Consider the following 20,574-nt stretch of genomic DNA (forward strand, 5'->3'; position numbering starts at 1 on the left):
TCTAAAATATTTAGCTAGTGGACACCGAGAGTGCTAGTGCTAGCTAGTGAACAGATATTCCGGATTGTCCGGGAGTATGTAAAAAACGATTTTTTTTCATCGGTTGGATCTTTTTCTGTCATGAAAATTTATTGGTACTCACATTTTATTCCAAAACTAGACTTCAGTTCCAGTCGATCAGGGAAAAGAGAACGAAAATCCTTCGAGAAACAACCATGTTTCGGACACTATCTCGCGTAACTTTTCAAAAGGACCTAAGTAACATTGAGAGACTCTCTTTGGCGTCACTCTCTTCTGATTATTACGGCGACATGAATGCATTCCAACAAAAAATTTCCTTACGTTTAGCTAGATAATGACGCTAGCAACCGATTCATGCAAAGCTGGTGTTTTAAAGTGTGTTTGCAGTACCGTGGGAGATGAAAGAGAAGAGGCAAGAAGAGAATCTCTCATTGTTACTTACGTCCTTTTGAAAAGTTACGCGAGATTTCCGTGAAAGTAGTACCACGTACCAGTAACATCTGGTGGTGACCGGACGCGAGCCATAAATACGATAGCCATACGGACGGCTGCCATACGTACGGATGCCATATGCCATAATGTATGTTTGCCATAATGGACGGAAGCTATACAGACAAATACTATAATGTATGTTTGCCGTAATGGATGGGAGCCATAATAGAATGAAAATAAAGGTAAGCGTCGTTTCTCTGTATTTTTGTTGTAACCTAATGGTAATTAATGATGGTTTATTTCATTAACCGACGCGACGTAAAGTAGCGAAAGTAGCTTCGAAGCACCTATTTAAAATGTTTAATAAATATATTACTGAGCCCAATTTTTTTTATTAACATTTTATAATGCTTTATGGGTGCCTCAACTGGCAAAAAGAATATTTATAATGGGCAATATCATAATGGGACAGTTATGCTTTTATTTTACGTAAGGGACTGTTCAGGGTTGATATTTTTAGGAAAATTTTTGAAACAAAGTCTGTCTAAATTACAGTTTTTAGGTGAATTAGGATATAAATAAGCTACTTTCGTGCTTTTCTCAAAATCGACAAAAATCCATATGGGACAGTTATGCTTTTACGGGCTTTTTAATTTTCACAAAATTCAAATGGCCATGCTTTTACAAAGTAAGATTTTTTGGATGCAACCAGCAAAGGTCAATCATACAAAAATAATTACCGTCGACGGGAGAGCGTATGTGTGCGTGTATGGAATAGTTAAAAAACTAAAAAAAATATCTAATATATTGCAAAAACATTTGGGTACCAATCGAAAGAGTGTGGTTTGGAGTTCCGCCTGTCATTGATCGTTCCAATATATTTTTGGCCTACATATCGAAATTTCGCAAAATATGAATGTTAATGAATATTCATGATAGAAAAAGATACAAGCAATCAGGCTAGTCCTGCACTCAGTGAACTTATTTTGCATTTTTAACTGTAACACCTCAGCCAAGCAAAATTCGAAAATACCGTCATCCGGGGATACTTGCAACACTTTTGAACTTTGACTTAGTATAACTTTCGAAGTATACCGTTTAGGTACAAGTGTAAGTAGCCAAAACTTGTATAGTGGTGAGTACTTTTGATTTATGGTTATGAGAAAAAATATAAACTAAATGAATCTGCAGAATGAACCGAAAATAGGGGTGTTGCAAGTTACCCAGTAAACGGGGTTACTTGCAACACTTTTCTGATTTTGCGTTTATTATGATTTTATATCTGATTTTAAACCGCGAATGACTATTTTGAGATATTTTGAATGTATTTGTAGTAAAACAAGAGATACTGGAGGCGTTTTTTGTTTCCCAATTTCGTCTATCGCTTTTTTAAAGATATTCGGTGAAAATGCAGCATGTCGGCGAACTCCAAATTGCCGTTTCAAGGCACGTGGAATTTTTCACAATTTTAATTTTTCTGGAGATGGTGGTAGACAAAATAACATCGTACAGATGCTAACTTGCTTTGTACATACTGTCTATTACAATAATTTTCATTTTTACAAGTGCTGCAAGCCGCGCCATATTGGAAGTAACAACACGAATTCATCGTTTCTTGTCCAAGTTCAAAATATAAACAAAACTCAAAGTTGCTATTCGTTAGCTTATATCATGCACTTATTGTGTACAGGAACCAAACAATAAATAATAATTCCATGTCAATGAACTGACGCAACTTTGCACATCCATTTTTCCTACTCTGAAAGTGACATTACTTTCCAATCGTATAAAAACAAGCAAAACAATGATGTAATGGATTAAACTTAACTAAACAATAGGTAAACATCCCTTCTTTAAAATGGCATTGGGTACAAATGGTTATGTTAACAAACAAATGCGTTAGAGCTGTCAAAAGCGCGATGCGCCAAAGTGTTGCAAGTAACCCCGGTGTTGCAAGTATCCCCGGATGACGGTATTATATATGCGGCATTTATAGAGTAAATTATTATCCATAAGATTGCTGACTGAGGTATTGCTCTATCTTTAGTATCTACGGCGCACTCCCAGTTCACACTGGAAGCGCACCTTGGTAACCGCCATTGTAACCGGATAATTATGGTTACAAGAGTGCAGATAATAGCCTCTGTAACCTTTAAAACCGATACTGAAAATGTAATATGGAAAAAGCTAGACTTATCAATGACTTATTCTTTTTCTGTCACATTACAATTCAATGATTTATTGGTTACCGTAAGTGCGTCTAAACTAAATGTACTAAATAAACTTAACTAAATGTGTTAATTAAGATTAAAATTTGTAGAAATTTGCACGTTTTGGCTGAAATGTAGAGTGCGCAGTACTAGGAACCATACGCAGAATTACACGCGCCTACGGTAACTAAAGCTTTTAATAATTTTCTTAAGAATCAAAGAATTTATGTTTGAATGTCCGCCATTTAGTTATGCGTTCGATATTTAAAAAAAGGATGGGTCAAACCCGAGATAATTTAATATACTTTCATGTCGTTTTGGAATTTTTAAACCGGATAAGCCCCCCCGCGCCAATCCATGGTACCGAAATTCATGTTTTTTTGAATGACTTTCTTGAAGGAGCCGTAGGGGAAAGGGGAAGAGGTTCCCATATGAAAATCGATCGAAATATCGATATGATAGAATCGAAAACTACTGAACCAATCGGCGTGAACATTTGCAGATAGAGGTTTTTGGGGCCAGGGAAGGTTCTTATGATGGTTAGAGACCCCTCCCCCCACTAAGAAGGGGGGCTCCCATACAAATGAAACACAAATTTCTGCATAATTCTAGAACTAATCAAGCAAATGGAATAAAATTTGGCATGTGGGTGTTTTTGGTGACAAGATTTTTTTCTATGGTAAATTGAGACCCCTCTTCTCTTTATAAGGGGTATTATGACTCCTCTCCCCTTTAAGAGGGGGGGCTCCTATACAAATGAAATACAAATTTCCTCATAACTCGAGAACTAATCAAGCAAATGGAACCATATTTGGCATGTGAGTGTTTTCGGAGACAAGAATTTTTTCTGTGATGAACAAGGACCCCTTACCTTTATAGGAGGGGGGTCTCCCATACAAATAAAATACAAATTTCCTCATAACTCCAGAACTAATCAAGCAAATAGAACCAAATTTAGCATGTGGGTGTTTATACAGGCCAATTTTTTTTCTATGGTGAATTGAGACCCCTCCCCTGTTTAGGAGTAGAATTATGACCCCTCTCCCCTTTAAGAGGGTGGGGGGGGGCTCCTATACAAATGAAACACAAATTTCCTCATAATTCGAGAACTAATCAATCAGATGGAACCAAATTTGGCATGTGAAGATTTTAGGAGGCAAGAATTTTTTCTATGATGAATTAGGACCCCTTCCCTTTTTAGGAGGGGGGGGGGGGGGCTCCCATAAAAATGAAATTCAAATTTTCTCATAACTTTAGAACTAATCAAGCAAATGGAAATAAACTTGGTATGTGGGTGTTTTGGAAATGGAACCAAATTTGGCATGTGGGGGGTTGTGGAGGCAGGGATTTTTTTATGATGGTTTTTGTCGCCTCATCCCTGTGGAAGGGGAATAAGGACTCTCATACAAATAAAACAGAAATTTTTGCGTAACTTAAAAACTAATCAAACTCGAGAAATTTTAGACTCTTCCATAAAACATTAGTCAAAAACAAGATCACCAAAAACTATCAATTAGGTTTATTTATTTTCCTAGGTCTACTGACCTTTATTACTTTCTTTCAGTTGGGTCCGAACGAGCGACAGCGAGTAAGGAGAGAATAACCCCTGCAAAATGGTACTTTACAAGAAAACATTTTTCGTGAAATGCAGTATCCCACTACATCCAGTACAGTACATCCCGCGTAAGGTTATTCGCAAAATGCTATTCCGCGAAACTCTATATCCCGCGTTATGGTCAACCGAGAAGTGGTGTTCCGCAAAACGGTATGCGGCGCAATGTTATATAACCATGGCGAATATTCTAATGCTATCCGCTTTATTTTATCAGGCTAAGCAATGGGGGGAGTTGTTTTCTATTTTACTGTAAGGAAAATTTGTGTATTAAAACACCCGTGAACTCCTTAGAAACTTGCAAAACTCGAGATTGTGATTTGTGACAAAGGTCATCCGAGATTCACGGTTTATGCACAACACAGTTTAATTTGTGGTAATACGAAGTTTACCGGGTCAGCTAGTGTTAGTATAAAATGCAATGGTTTGAATGCAAAAAACTCGATTCGATTAGCCTTTCGCATTATCGAAAAAAAAAAAATATTTGAAATAAGGCAAAAAAATATGGTGTAAAAGGTACTATGTCCCCTTAAGGGAGAATGGCTAACTTACTGGTCAAAAATCAAGATAGAACAAAATTTGTTATTTTATGAAAAAAGTATGTTCAGTGAATTCGCAATCTTACCTTGTGGGGGCATGGAAGCCAGCTGTTTTTCTGCCACCCAAGAACGGGAAGTGTCGTTCGTCCAATTTATTGTCTATGGAATCCTCCATTATATCTTTGATGACAGGCGTCCACCTAGACATCTGATAAGTATGTTCGTTTATGCGTTCTTTACGTGGTACAGTGTAAGTTTTCTTACGATTGCCCTGGAAGTATACCAAATAACCATCGAATAATCTCACTTACGTATATTATACTCACATCAGCAATGACATTTATTCCAAGAAGGCTCAAATTCGTAATCATTTCTCTCTCTTTTGGTTCAATCTGAGCATGAGTGACAAGCTTGGTCAAGTTTTCCTCTGAAATTCCGTTTTTGATCATAACATATAATGCAATGATCCGCACTTTATCATAGTTAGATACTGCTTGATCTAGCAGTATGGGGACAATATTACGCATATGGTCTTTGATTTTTTCTCCTTCAGCGTCTGTTCCCATTGCCAAATCTTGCTCCACTCGACATAATTTATCAACATATCCTTGATATGATTTCATACAATCCTCAGCAAGATGTAAATGAGTAGAATATTTTGACAATTGTTTTTGGTATTGTGGCATTTTTTTGATCATTTGCGAAAGATCTTTCATAGATTGTTTTTCTGTTTGAGTGAGTCTCTTCGATTCAGTAAATGTTTTCAAATACTGTGTTACACTCTGCGAAACTACAGCAATGTGTTGATGACGCAAATCGACCCAGAGGTCATCATTTTCATCAAGCAACACTTCTTTCTCAGCAGCGTTCGGTGAGGGAACAAATTTATATACATCATTTACTATAGGTAATAAATCGTACGCCATTGCTTGTAGTGTTAATTCATGCAGTAGCGGAGAAACACAATCAAAGCCGCGATCCAAGATCAAAAGCTGGGATCTTGCCTTCTCTGGACCCTCACCCATTGTTGGTTCATCAGCCTTGTATGCATCCAGCTTTTGCTGTACCATTTGCGCCAATTCTACGTTACCATCCCACTCACTGGAAGAAAAAGAAATTAACGAAATGTCAATTCCAAGTAACAAATCTGGAGTCGCTAGATTTTATTTGAATTGAAAAAAAGATATCGCAATAACCATTTTCCGTACATTGTCCATCTTGACCGTTCTAAACCATGCAAAAAATAATGAAAATAGACCTATAATATTTTAAATCTGTCGTTCACAGTTTACAGTTCACATCTGTCACAGTTAGTGAGAACGATTTTTCTTGGGGAACAGTAAATGTTTGATATGACAAATGAAAATTTAGATAAACTGAAAATACACGATATTAGGCTAATAATATACTAAGCGGAGGTGAGACTCGAACTACCAGTCTCTAGTTGAGCGTGTTCATCCATTTCCATCTCTAATATTCCGTAGTCTAAAATCAAGTTTTGTTGCGCTCTTACAATTCTATTATTCTTCACACATTTACCCAGCGAGAGTATATTTTTGTTTGCTTTTTTTTGTTTCTGCCGCACAGAATGATAAACATAGCTATTCGGTTTGTGCTATAGCATGTATCAGTACATGCAGACATGTAACATGTATCAGTATCATAGACTATAATTTATAGTTACTATATATATCCAGCTTTTTACGAGCCATAATGGCGGACCTGATCGTAATATTTGTACAGCATTTTTGACACTTCCCTAATACATCGCACGTTTTCTTTCCGCGCGTTCACGATGAAACAAAAGGAATGTACGAAAAGAAAACGTGCGATGTATTAGGGAAATGTCAAAAATGCTGTTAAAATATTACGAACACGTCCGCCATTATGGCTCGTAAAAAGCTGGATAGTTCGGCGGATACAAAAATCGGGAGCCAAATAAACGTCAAAAGCGCAGCCAAACGTTTTTCAAGATTCGTATTGTGGGACTAATGTTAATAAACACACTTTATTTTCATAGAACTAGTCATTTTCAACACCCACTAGCGATTACTTTTCGTAAAAACCTGCACATTTCTCCATAATTACAAATTTAATTTCAAAAATCAGATTTGCCAATTCGCCTGGTTTTCTATCCGCCGAACTATATATCCAGCTTTTTACGAGCCATAATGGCGGACGGGTTCGTAATATTTGGACAGCATTTTTGACATTTCCCTAATACATCGCACGTTTTCTTTCCGCGCATTCCCGGTTAAACTAAAGGAATGTACGGAAAGAAAACGTGCGATGTATTAGAGAAATGTCAAAAATGCTGTTCAAATATTACGAACATGTCCGCCATTATGGCTCGTAAAAAGCTGGATATAGTAACTATAATCAGTATGTATTGATTTTTTGTTTGGTATACATAGTCGTGTTTATTGAAATTTCTATATACAATTATAGTTCTAAAGCGCCTTTAAGGGAATTGCGTTACTACAATTAACTATATACCCGATGTAACATATTACTAAACATAATATTTTGGTTTTGTTTGTTCTCAAAACTTGGTCAAGCACTGGTTGTTTAATGTCTTCGTAGTTCATTCTTCAGCGTCCTGGAAGACACGTCGGGATCATCTGCTGTAGCAGCTTCCACGCATCAGCTACTCGTGGGCACTGAGTCAGTTTATGTTCCAGTGTTTCTATTGCTATGTGCCAATGCAAGCACTGCTCACTATCCACGCGCTGTGTAATGTACATTAAGCGGCGGTGCTCTATCTTACCGTTAACGAATAGATAGAGTGTTGTTTTTTGTTCTGATGTCAGCTGTCGATCCCTTAGTGTATTTGACCAAATCTGACACCACTTTACTGTTGGGTTCTCCTGTTCTACTTTTGGTTTCTCTGTGCCGTCAACGAGATAGCGATATGTTGTCAGAGGACGGATTCAGCAGTACGTGCGGGGGAATCAGAGCTGTTTTATACATGGATAATTTGCTGGGATATGTATACGGTTTGTATTTTCTTGAAGAAAGGATTTGTAAAATGGCATAGAGTCCAGTTCCCGCAGGTGTTGGTTAGTGAATAGTGCCTTGCATTTAAATACTGGTAGTTGGAGGTTTAGTCCACCTTGCCTACGGTCGCGTGTTAGCTGAACCATAGGCATTCTCACGCGAAGGACTTTCCCATCGCTGACGTTAGCTTACCCACGTGCGCATTGGTTGGTTGTAAAACGGAAGAGATGTACCAAATTTTGGAGGTAGTGAAAGTGTTCAGAAACATTACCTTTTGTAGTAAATTTAGCGTCCTCATTGCATGCAAAAACAAGATTCTAGTGAAATTTTTGCAAATCATCCCAGTTAACCATGGTTCGTATGAAATTCGAGTAGATGATTCTTAGAATTTTCAGTTTCTGCTATCTGTAGCCACGGTGCTTCAAGCGGCTCCCCATTAGTACCAGCAACGTCAATAGAGGTGGTTTTTTGAAGGTTTAACTTTGCACCTGAAACGCGGTTGAAACGGCCAAACATTTCTTTAATAGTCGGTAATTTTCTAGCAGAGGTGATTATTATGCTGATGTCGTCAGCGTACGCGACGATCAAATCGGTTGTACATATCTGCTCCAGCTGATCTAGCAGCGGTAACAGATAAAGTGCCAACAAGAGAGAACTCAGTGGGTTACTATGTGCAATCGAGCGCTGCAGGGCGATCGGTGTCGATAGATGTCCGTTGACGAGCAGGCGAGAGGAGTAGTGGTCCGCAAATCGTGTCAGTAGTGCCACTAGTCTAATATCGAATGATATTAATTTACCTCTCTGTTTATGAGCTTCTCTGTTTATTGTTCGATGAGTTGTGCAATACGATCCTTGCTAAAGAGTGTGGCTTCAAATATGTTGTGCTCCGCTTTCGAGCATTTTTGTACTCTACCGAGTACGCGATGTGTTTGTACGATTGCCATCAACCTTCTCTTTAGAATGCGACATATCAATTTGTAGTCAAAATTGAGAAGTGAGATTGGCCTATACGACCGCGCAGTATTCCCGCCACCCTTTTTTTACTAGCACTATTACACTATCTACGTACTCATTGGGTAAGTTGGACTCAAGAGCTTTGTTTAGGATTAGGTTCAATTCTCTGTGGATTATGAAGTATTCCACCACGCACACATGTAAAGATTTTTTGACATTAGCTGTGGACCTCGCTGAAGCTGTTTGCAGTAGGAATAATATCAAGAACATCAAATTCCAAACTCCCGGATCCTCTCCTCCACTCTTTGCTCCCCTCTCACTCCTACATAAACGATCCGCAGCTAATGTCATTCTCGTTAGTGACGAAACCGCAAATTACTTCATATCGAAAGTTCGTAGGAAAAACTCTCTTGATAGCCCATCGCTTCCCGGTGACTTTCTCACCGCACTTCTTTTAACGGGTGGCAACTAAAATTTTGGAATTTTTTTCTCAAGCTGTCAAAAAAAGACAAAGATACATGAAGAAGATCTGATTTACCTAAATTAAAGATACATTATCCATTTTGAAAAAAAAAAAAATTAGTGTACATTTGAAAACGGTCCGTAATCGGCTATTCAGCGAAGCTTTCGTTTGACGTCGAAACAGGAGCGTTGTACGGTCGTCATGTCAACTTTGCGAATGCATCTCTTGATTGTACCAATCAACTGTTTGCAATTCGTGGCTCTCCAGTTATTTTTGTACACCAAGGAACTCAAAATTCCGAAGAAATCTTCGATTAGGCGCACTAAGACAGATTTTTCGGGTTGTGGTTTTTGGGTAGAAATGGGATCGAATGGGTATTCAGGAACGATTATGTTGTTTTGGCGTAATGCGATGATGCTATATCCGGCCAAAACATGTATTGTCCATCTGCATGATGTTTTTGTAGAAACGGGATCAAAATTTTCTTCAAAAGTTCGTCTGTTGCATCTTAATTGATAGCCAAACCAGAGGGCTTGTTGTTGAAGAAACGAGAAAGAGAACGATGTCCTTCTGCGTCCATGATTTTGGCTGGTCTTCCACTACCTTGCTTGCGAATAATTGTTGGGCATCTTAGGATATGGTAAACAGTCGAAGCCACAACATATTTGCTTTTTAAATGTTGTACTTTTTGCCGAGATTTCTGTTTCAGTTCGTAGAAGTGTACAACCCGCTCCCGAAATGCTTCTTGTTTTGACGCCATTTTTAGCAAAACTAGGCAAGCATAAACAAAACAAAAAATATTAACAAAAAGAGGAGAGAGAGAGCTAATACATACATTCTCTCATTTCTCTCTGAGCTCGTTTGTTGTTGAGCAAAGGAGCCGCGAAAAAATTCCAAAATTTTAGTTGCCACCCGTTAATTGCAGTAAAGATTTCGGTAGTTGTTATTTCGCTCATGCACTCGTTATTGGCGACGTCGCACAGTGCGTTGAGCAATAGACAAAAATCATTTTTCACTTTACTATGTATTTAGAATTGTTTATAGATGCCTTCTGCTATATAAACAAGTATTAGTTGCTTGGCAAAGCGCCACAACTACTATTACAAGCGTTCCAACTGTCAAGTTGCAGAGTAGATTTTACTTACAAATTTTGCTTTCATTTTTTGAAGGTTATTCATCACGCTCGTAAAAGTTTCATAGTATGTGTATTCAAAATTTTTAAAATGGAGAATAACAATCAAGGTTAGTAGAATAAATTTTTGTTATAGAAGGAATTCATTTTGACCTCACTCCTAAAAAATCGCCCCATAGAAACGACATAGATATTGTCCTTCAAAAAAACAGAACTCCAACTTTGATTACTGATTTAAAAAATGTTCCACCGACTTCCAAGCTAAAATATACGCAGAATAATTGTGCAAAGTGTCTTCTACAAGATCGGACAGGTTTTAGCTGCAACTCTGCAAGATTTTTAAATATTTGTAGATCAACGTCAAGCACTGGTAAAGCACTGGTATCCCTGTTAAAAGAAACCACTGTTTATGAAGCTTTGTGCTATTACTGTTCAAAATGAAACTAAAAGCAAATTTATTTCATATAGCGAGTATTAAATATTTCTTTAAAAAAATAAACTTAATACCGGTTGCCGTTTTTTCCTGTTTCTCGGGTTGATAATAATGACGAATAATCAATGATAGCGGTTTTCCTGCTAGAAATTCGTTTCGTGGAACTAATTAAAAGGTTTTAAAAAATTGCCCAAACAGAACGTCGAGCTGCAGACTTTGTCTCAAATTACGCCACGGAAAATTGCTATTTACTTTTCCGTTACGGCTGAGAGTGACAAAAAAGGCTTAAGTATTACTTAAACACTAGCTCTGTTCACAGATATAGATTTGTTAGTGCGAAAGTATATTTTGCTTAGAAATGCTTAAACGTCTTCCATAAACATAGCTTTCTAAGCTTTCATGCATCGAAGTAAAACTTTTCGATAACCGAAATTGCAGCCAAGGTTGATCTTCGAGTGCTGCTTTATCTAACACTAGATGGCATTGCTGAATTTACCAAAGTATTTCTAGTACAAATGCCGCTTTCACAACCAACTTTGGTAGTAATATAGCCGACGGCCACGCATATAATAATGAAAAACTTTTGCAATGCTTGCGTAAAAATTTGCCGTTTGGGACATTTTTGGCATTATGTAAGTGTTTTGAAACATTTAAGCAAATACTAGGGTAGTTTGCCAATTGTTGCTCACCACCCAATTGTTGCCCACTTCGCGGTTTTTGAATAATATCTGAGAATATCAATATTATCGCAGCACTCCAAACGGTCAAAACACAAATATATGTCATTACCTTCAAATATGTGTAAACATGATTGTTAGCAAACAAATGTTTGGCATGGAAAAATTCACCCATAAAATCTGACTCTTAGTAGAGCCAAAATGCGCCGAACGCTTACAGTTTGGTTTAAGGAATCACTCATCAAATTTAAGCTATTAGATCTCAACAAAAAGTAAATTTTCCTCATATTACTTTCTATTCCTTTCAAAATACCTGCATTTATAATGTTTGATTAAATAAATAACTATATGTTCCTATTTTTGTGTTCTAATGCATATTGGTTAATAATTGGAAAAAACTTTGGATTTTGTCCATTTCCTGCACACCATCCGCAAATGCCGCTAAACTTGTTCCTGCTTTACTATTCTTGCTTGATCCAACTCGTATTGAAATTTTACCACTATTTGGATGTCCGATTGAAACAAAACCAATAATTATCGACTTCTTTGAACACTAAATTCACAAAAACATACTGATATTACCGGCATGTTGCAATTTTCGTGAATGGGAAATAATTCTCGTATCCGTAATCCGCAGTCGATTAGCGGAGCAGTGTGTGCGGAGGTTTGTTATGAAAATTTCTTGAGAAACGAAGATTATAACGTAAAGCAATGCCTCAGCCTCTATTAAAGGAAGAGGACAAAGTTATGTTCTGGCTAAAAGAATTTTATTCGCTCGAATGTAAAAAAATCAAGAAACTTTGCTTTTGAAAAAACAAAATCTCAAACAAAAATATATACCTACTGCGTTTAAATTTGAAAAAGGAAAGACACCGGAAAAAATGTATCATTTCATTATAATGAATAGATATACAGTAGACTCTCGGAAAAGTTAATCGATTGGGGAATGGGTCGATTAACTTTTCCGAAAAATTAACTTTTCCGAGTAGTCCTAAAAATCAGTGAAAATGATAAATACCAAAGCGAAAAATGCATTTCGGGACATAAGGTACACATTTTTATTGTAATGGAAAGAAAAATGTAGCAAGATCTTTATGAAATAATACTTAGTTCCTTTAAGTAAGTTTAAAATAGTCGGTTACACTAGCTTACTTTTGTTTTTTCGTAGTCTGCGACTACGTTCTGATAATGTTCGCGCTTATTTTTAGTTCCTTGCTATTCCTTCTTTTGCATTTAAAATTCAATCTGAGCTGGCGCTTTTCCAGTATGTTATCAATAATCCTGAAGTAACTATGTGCCCGTATTGAGCTATTGTTGCAACTGTCCGGTACAAGAATTTAATTTAATCGCAGTTATGATGCGACTCTGTATGAAACTGTGAAACAAACCGAAATAAACCGAAAAATGCGAAATAAAGATAGAATGAAAACACACGTGTGTGGACGAACGTTTGGACAACCAATAAATTCGAACTCTCAGAAAAGTTAAGGCAAAAATTAACTTTTTAGAGCGTTGCATGGGAGCTGATATTCGCTTAACTTTTCTGAACAATTAACTTTTCAGAGAGTTAACTTTTCCGAGAGTATACTGTATTCAATCAATGCAATCATTTGTACCAAGTAAACTTATATTCAAGTAAACCATTGTTCGGTGATGATTGAAATAAATGTGGCAAAATGGTAATGATACGGTACGTTTATTTATTAAATCGGTTTTTAAGGAGTTCTTCCTCATATATCAATTTTCTGTGCTTGGCAATTCTCCTAATTTAATATTTTTCTTTGCCGTGCAACAATTGGGTTGAACGTGTGCAATATTAGGCAAATGATGTTAAACAAGTGGGCAACAATTGGGTCTCTATGATGTAAGACAAAAACTCAAATTGCATAATATATGAAATATTTTATGCTATAAAAACATTCATAATAATGTTTTACTGAAAGGTCATTTTGTTTACAGGAAAAAATGTGATATAAGTAACGTAATAGTTTCCCCGAGAGATAAGAAAAACTGAAAGTTCCTGCGTTAGGTATGCAATAATTGGCAAATTACCCTAGTTTCGATTATCACAAACTACTTTTTTCATTACACTAGCTTGATAAAATGTCTAAAACTAGCAGTTTTGATTTTTGTCCCGCAGTCCCATACGTTCAACGCACTGTGCGTCGTCTTGTGGGATAATTCTCCTGCAGATGAACTTCGGCTCTATTCGTTGCATAAAGTTTCCTGTAGTGCTCAAACAGATGCTGCTCGATGTCTTCGTCACGGTTGATAGTTTCTCCCGCTTCGTTCTGCAGGCGGTTGATCTTCGTTTGCCTTCTTTTCCGCTCTCCGAGCCGGAAGATGTATAGTGATTCGCCGGCTACGTAGACTTCGTTGCTACGTACAAAACAGTGTGTTGATTGTCGCTGCATGGTTAACATTTCGGCTTTTAGTCGGTTGTTAGTGGTCAACATACTAGGGTCACGATAATATCCATCGTATGCTGCCCGAAGATGTACGTACCGCTGTTGATATTCGCGTTGGAAACCGTCGTGGAAGATTTTAGACTTCCAGCAGAAAAAGTTTTTAATTTTTGGCTTAGCGTAGTGCATCCACCACATCATTCACGAAGGGAAGTGACGACGTTGGGAAGTCCAATTGACGGAAATTCAAATGATACAACTACACTTGATTCGAAAGGGCTGCTGGTGAGATTGTTCTATTTTTACCCATATTCATTCCATTTCATTATACTGCTGGTGGAAGCATAACTGTCCTATGTTACACTTTTGTTATTTTTAACATTTTGTTATCTAATATTATAATAGTTCTATGTATTTTTAAAATATGAATCGGAAACCATATTCTACCCCAATCGAAAAAAATTTGTAGACAATTTTTCAAAAATGTTTTCAAGTTGTATACAAAATTGATTGAAGTTTTTCAACATTTTCTCAAAGAGGGACAAATAATAACATTAAAACTAGATAAGGCCATTGCAAATCATATTTAAAGTTATTGTCACCCCCCCCCCCCCCCTTCGAAATTGGCTTGAAAAATCGGGGGGCAAAAATATAATTTGTAGGATACTAGTCAAATTTCTTTTTATAAAATCAATTGTCTGTGGGCTCTACAGTCTGAAAAACTCGAAAATTGAGTCTCCGAGTTGAATTAACGCTTCTAGCACGAAACAGAAATGGAAATTCGAACAATGGAATTTCCGAAAGTCGTCCAAAAAATTTTCCTTCGTTTTTGTCTTTTTTCGTATTTTTTTTGCATAAAAAATAATAACGTATATATTATAAGCAAGAATAGTTTCGGTTTTCACGGTTAAACCTTAAATAAAAATTCTTAAAATCCATGTTTTTTTTTGCTCGATTAAAAAATTCACTTTGTTTTTTTTTCGCCCCCCCCCCTTCAGTGGCCGAACACCGGAAGGACAAAAACTTTATAAAATATTTGTAATGGCCTAATTTTAGAAAAATCATTTTTTCGACCTTGAGTGCGACTTGCTCATCTTCGTGTTTTGTAACATGGAACAGGTATGCTTCCAGCGGCAGTATGTATCATATGAAAAATTCATTATATGCATTATATGTTAAGTTCAAGGGATAGTAGGAATATAGGGGAATCATACGAGTAGAAAGCTAGATGACGGAGTGAGTAATCAACCGGAGTCACTAGTAGTCAATTCTAACAAACAAACCTTCCCTTGGGTTAAAACTGGGGCACCGAAATTGAATATTACATGAAGGGATCCTAATGCTGGAAGGAGATTCTCACAACCTTGGATTGCGCTCAAGTGATTCTGTTTGTCAGTCCAACCAATAACTCTTTTTCGCCATTCTGCAACAGTATTAGTGTGAAATTCATTTATTAATCCAATTTGGATCTACTGTAAATCTACTCACATACACTGGCAAGACCTTGGCTTCCACCCATATACATGCATACATACATAAATTATAATTCATATAAATTAGTAGTAAACAGAATTTGTCTGTTGGCGAGGCGCTCATTTATAAGTCGCTTTTCTGAAAAAAAAAAAACGCGTAGAAAGCGTACTAAGATACAGTGCGTTGGCCAGCAACATTAATAATTAGGTTGCAAGTCAAGTTATTTCGGTAAATTTAATCTTGAGATTCAAAAAACTCTTAAAATGGTATGAATCTTTCTTCACCTTCATATATGTTTAAATTTCGTATTCCCACTTAACCACCCTGATTCTTCTCGGGTACTAGGGCAATGGAGGTATTTTGGACCATACGTTACGCGGTTTTTATTTTGACGTACCACGGCAAAATTAAATGGAGTAGGTCAAAATAGCTCCATAGCATGGCCCAAAATACCTCCATTACTCTGCCTTTTTCATTTTGTATCATCACTTTTCTTGTGTCTTCTTTTTATGATCCCATGAATATGAACATGAACATGACATGAACGATATTCTGAAACAATGAAACTTGAGTAAAAATAGTCGACGACGCACAAAATTTAGGTAGAATATGGGATTTTGTTTATGCATGAGCTAGACCAACCTCCTGTTTTAGTCTTGTCCTTGAAATGCGGTCAGGCAATGTATTAATATTTTTTAAATCGGTAGTTCTTTTTACAATTGATGAAGGGACGGTAGAAGAGGGATGGAGGGATGAGAGGGGGGTTATTAGTAGCTACGCTTAACCAGGGATGGTTCGATCACTTTGACTCAATTTTGATTCATTTGACAGTAGTGTGCTAACCGAGCAAAATTTGACAATTTGATGTATGGGACATTTGTAGATAATAACTGGATCTACAATTTTGCTGAATAAAGTGTTGCTGTATCTTTTATAGTTACGGTGCTACAATGCTAGTACCTCATTAGTAACTAAATGAACGTTCATTTAGTTACTAAAGAGGTACTAGCATTGTAGCATCGTAACTACAAAAGTTACAGCAACACTTTATTTAGCAAAATTGTAGATCTAGTTATTATCTACAAATGTCCCATACATCAATTTGTCAAATTTTGCTCGGCTGAGACGGTAGTGTCAAATGAGGCCTTCGACTCCTACCTTTTGTTCAATGCTAGAAGGTGCATGGATACATTCACCAAATTATTCGTGATAATTGCTGAACAATAATTTGAATAATATACATATATTGAACTCAAATTGATCAACAGTTGTACACTTGCAAACCAGCTAAATATAAATGATAAACATTGCATGTCAACTAAAATCTAGTGATCTATTTTTTGATTGTCTGAAATTACTATAAATGCATAAAATACACTTACTTTCTATATCGAACCGATGGATACTCTCCGAGTGTAGCACAAAGTGTAGCAATTTGCTCAGCAATACGCTCCATATTGGCACAACGTGCACCAGCAAGACCAGGTGAGTAAGCGCATTGGAAAGTAACAGGAGAATCGAGAGAATACACCTGAAAATTGTTTTCACATTACTCGTTTGATTAAAATTGATTTTTGAAACCAGATGCCTTGCATTAATTAAACCAAAAATCTGGTGTATTTTGGCTATTTTAAGTGATTTTTCCCCATCCCCATCAAGGTGCAATTTTTTCTATTGCGATAAAACAGTTGAAGAACGTTACTATTTCAGTTTTGGCTATTCTATCTGGAAATCTGCTGTGCATAAGGGTTAGTTACTGTACAACCTAGAACTACGCTTTGTACGCTATGAGCGCAACCAATTTTCAATCAATTTCGGAGATATTTGCAACAAATGGATCAGAAATTTTTCTATGAATTGATTTATGTAGTTTCAAATCACTATTGAAATAAACATAAATAACTAGCGTTGTCAATAAAGCGAATCAACCAATCTCATGTAAGCACACTTTTGCTGAAGTTTTTGGAGCGTCTTAGTAGAATACGAAACCTAATATTTAATTTATATAAACTAGTTAGTTCGAAAACAGACACTGAGGAAGCCTGCAAGTCGTAGGCGAAATGCGTATCTGTCGTGAATAAAATATACATAGTAGAATTAAATTGGATAAATTTTTTTCTACACTTTTGCTTCTCACGCCCGCGACGGTAAGTTCATAAACTTGCGAATTGGACCACCTCGCAGAAAACTTGGTTATATGCGGTATAAATGCTTTCCCGATATGACACAGTATTTTTACATTGCATAGAGAATCACTGCTTCAAGAAAAGTTATTTTGCACTTAGTTTTATATAAAAAATGGGGGATTGCTTCCTTTAAAACGCTGTATCTCGGGATCAGCCAAGAATACCTTAGAGCGATGAGGGATTCTTATGTAGAAAACTACAAGGTATACAGTCCTAAGGGTTTTCCGAAAGGGTGACGTAGGACTATATCAGATCATTAGATTAGATTATCAGATCAAAGATTCATGTAAACTTCATTTCTGGCATATGTATATTGTTGTTGTGTTGTGACGTCATTGTTTAAGTGAATGCTTGAGAAGAGTGAAATATTCAGAATCAATGGCAACACGCACGTAAGTTAGCGGCGTCATTTCATTGTCTCTTGCTCCTAGAAGGTTTCACTAGTTTTATTTTCACATCTTATCGCTTATTACATAGCAGAAAACATGGCACGTTTTGAAAAAGGGTGTGGCTTACAAACCGTACCGTATCATTTGGATCCGAATTAGTTGGTGTAGGGGATTGTCCCCTGTTGTGAAACGGCTCCGGTTGTGAAACAGCCATCATTTTTGATGTGTTTATTAAACTAGCACTACCAAATTACTACCAATGTCTCATCTCATTGTACGCTACCTTTTGAGCAAACAACAATCAAAATACAGCTTTTAGCATGTTTTGTAGGAAACATGTTCGAAAAACATGCCAGAAATGGTTTTGCCTTTCTACTATATAAATATATAGTATAAAGGTATAGAAATCACTCGGAAAACCGGAAATGGAAAGAAAGTCCTGCGGGCCGAATGTCATATACCATTCGATTCAGTTTCTGTGTGTATGTGTGTGAGTGTATGTGCGTATGTGTGTGTGTGTATGTGTGTGTGTGTGTGTGTGTGTGTGTGTGTGTGTGTGTGTGTGTGTGTGTGTGTGTGTGTGTGTGTGTGTGTGTGTGTGTGTGTGTGTGTGTGTGTGTGTGTGTGTATGTAACGCTTTCAATCTCACTCACTTTTCTCGGAGATGACTGGGCCGATTTTAATGTTCTTAGTGTCAAATGAAAGGTCTAGGTGCCCCATTGGTCGCTATTGAATTTCATACTGATCGGACTTTTAGTTCAAAAGTTATGTATAAAAATACGAAAAATATGGGACTTCATTATCTCATAGGTCCCTTAACCGATTTGAACAAAATTGATTGCATTTGAAAGGAGAGCCTCTAAAAACCTCTAACTCCCAAATTTCATGACGATTGGGCTTGTAGTTTAAAAGTTACATAAAGAAATGTGAAAAAATAGTATTTAAAACATATTTTTGTAACATATAAGCATTAATTCAATGTAAAACATCACACAATTTATTATTATTTGAAAATTACTGTTGAGATCTATCAAACAAAACCGAGTTATTGAAAATCGGACGGTTCATTCAAAAGTTATTCAAACTGTAACACTTAAGCACCGTATATTAAACCGTTAAAACGTGTAAAAGCAAAATATATCAATCAAATGTTGATTGTATTCAATGTGTGTGATGTACGTGGGTATGTATGTATGTATGTATGTATGTATGTATGTATGTATGTATGTATGTATGTATATATGTATGTACGTATGTATGTACATGTGTGTATGTGATGACAATTTGCAATTTTGGAATTTGCATTGAAATTCAAGAAAAGTGAGAAACATGTCAATTGTCTAAAGTTTTTGAAGTCTCTTAGTGGAATGTGGAATACGAACTCTGAAATTAAAGAAAAGAAAAAACTATTTCCGACTAAATTCCACTATTTAATATTTATTCGCGACAGATACGTATACGGTTCGAAATAAGATACTGATGAAGCCTGCACGTTGTAGGCGAACTACGTATCTGTCGCAAAAAAATATTAAATGCAGTAGGATTTCGAATTTGGCAAGAAATGCGTGTCACTTATGTTGCCAAAATCGAAACCGTGCCAAAATCGAGATCTTTTTTTGATATGACAAAATCTTGAATGAAATGGATTAAATGTTATTAATCAACGATTGCAACCTTTTTATGTCAAAAAATCCGCCGTCAAAAATCCGTGCGGTGCAAGTAAGTTTTTGGCGACCTACGGTAAGACGTAGTCCTACGGCAATAAAAATATTATTGTTCGAAACATTCTATAACCGCAAACTTTTTTTCATGAACACACTTAGGCCAATAATTTTTCGTTATTTAAAGTAATGCGGAAACTGACTGATATTTAAGCATACTTTTGGAAGTAAAATGTTTTGTGTTGCCAAAAACGGATACTTTTGTTGCCAAAAGCGAACTATGCCAAAACCGAACCATGCCAAATTCGAAATCCCACTGTAGTGGGATTCAATCGGATTTTTTCTTTTCTTTGATTTCAGATTTCAATTGCCATTTTCTTCACTTGCTGTTACTCACAATTGTACAAGAAAAGCAAAAGGCGAAGAAAAGCAGTTAATTTAAGCATATGTCGGTATAGTGGTGTATGGGATTAAAAATACTAGTTAGTTGATTTTTCCAAATAAACTTCAAACGATTTCGGCGCATCAAGAGATGCTCTTTCCAATCAATAGATACTAGAGCTTAGAAATTTTATATGAAAAATAGGAGGAAACATTGTACGGTAGTAATTTTGTACGATTTGTTTTCGTTAGTGACACTTTAAATGACAGAAATCTTATGTCATGTATCATATTTTAATGAATAAATCGAATTGACAAGCACTGGAAATCATATCGATCATATTTCCCATTCTCAAGCATGTTTATGGCGCAGCTTTTGCACCATTCGACCTCATCTTGTTTTCCTGACCCTCTAACGGGATACATTGTAAAAACGATGCGATCAAGCTAATGACTATCTTTTCATGAAAGTACATTCAAAAGAAGCTTTAGTTTTGATTTTCATGCAATAACATTATCTGAAGGAGCGCCAGCTAAGTAAAAGATCAATTTCTCCTTTTCATATCTAATGCTCTATTCAGTTATTTTTTCTAATTCAGATATATGTAT

At 36.4% G+C, this 20,574-nt stretch overlaps 1 protein-coding gene across 2 annotated transcripts in view; it reads right to left on the reverse strand.

The window, feature by feature from the left end:
• The window catches only part of LOC128743215 (protein ROP), a 94,020-nt gene that overhangs the window by 2,266 nt on the left and 71,180 nt on the right, over positions 1-20,574 (reverse strand). For both annotated transcript variants that reach the window (XM_053839745.1, XM_053839746.1), the window contains exons 5-7: positions 16,731-16,879; positions 5,141-5,915; positions 4,901-5,085 (exon numbers count right to left, since the gene is read on the reverse strand). In XM_053839745.1, the coding sequence (XP_053695720.1) occupies positions 4,901-5,085; positions 5,141-5,915; positions 16,731-16,879 (1,109 nt within the window). The remainder of the gene's footprint in view (positions 1-4,900; positions 5,086-5,140; positions 5,916-16,730; positions 16,880-20,574) is intronic.

The sequence above is a fragment of the Sabethes cyaneus genome, chromosome 3 (assembly GCF_943734655.1).
Source record: "Sabethes cyaneus chromosome 3, idSabCyanKW18_F2, whole genome shotgun sequence".
In the NCBI taxonomy this organism is placed as follows: domain Eukaryota; kingdom Metazoa; phylum Arthropoda; class Insecta; order Diptera; family Culicidae; genus Sabethes; species Sabethes cyaneus.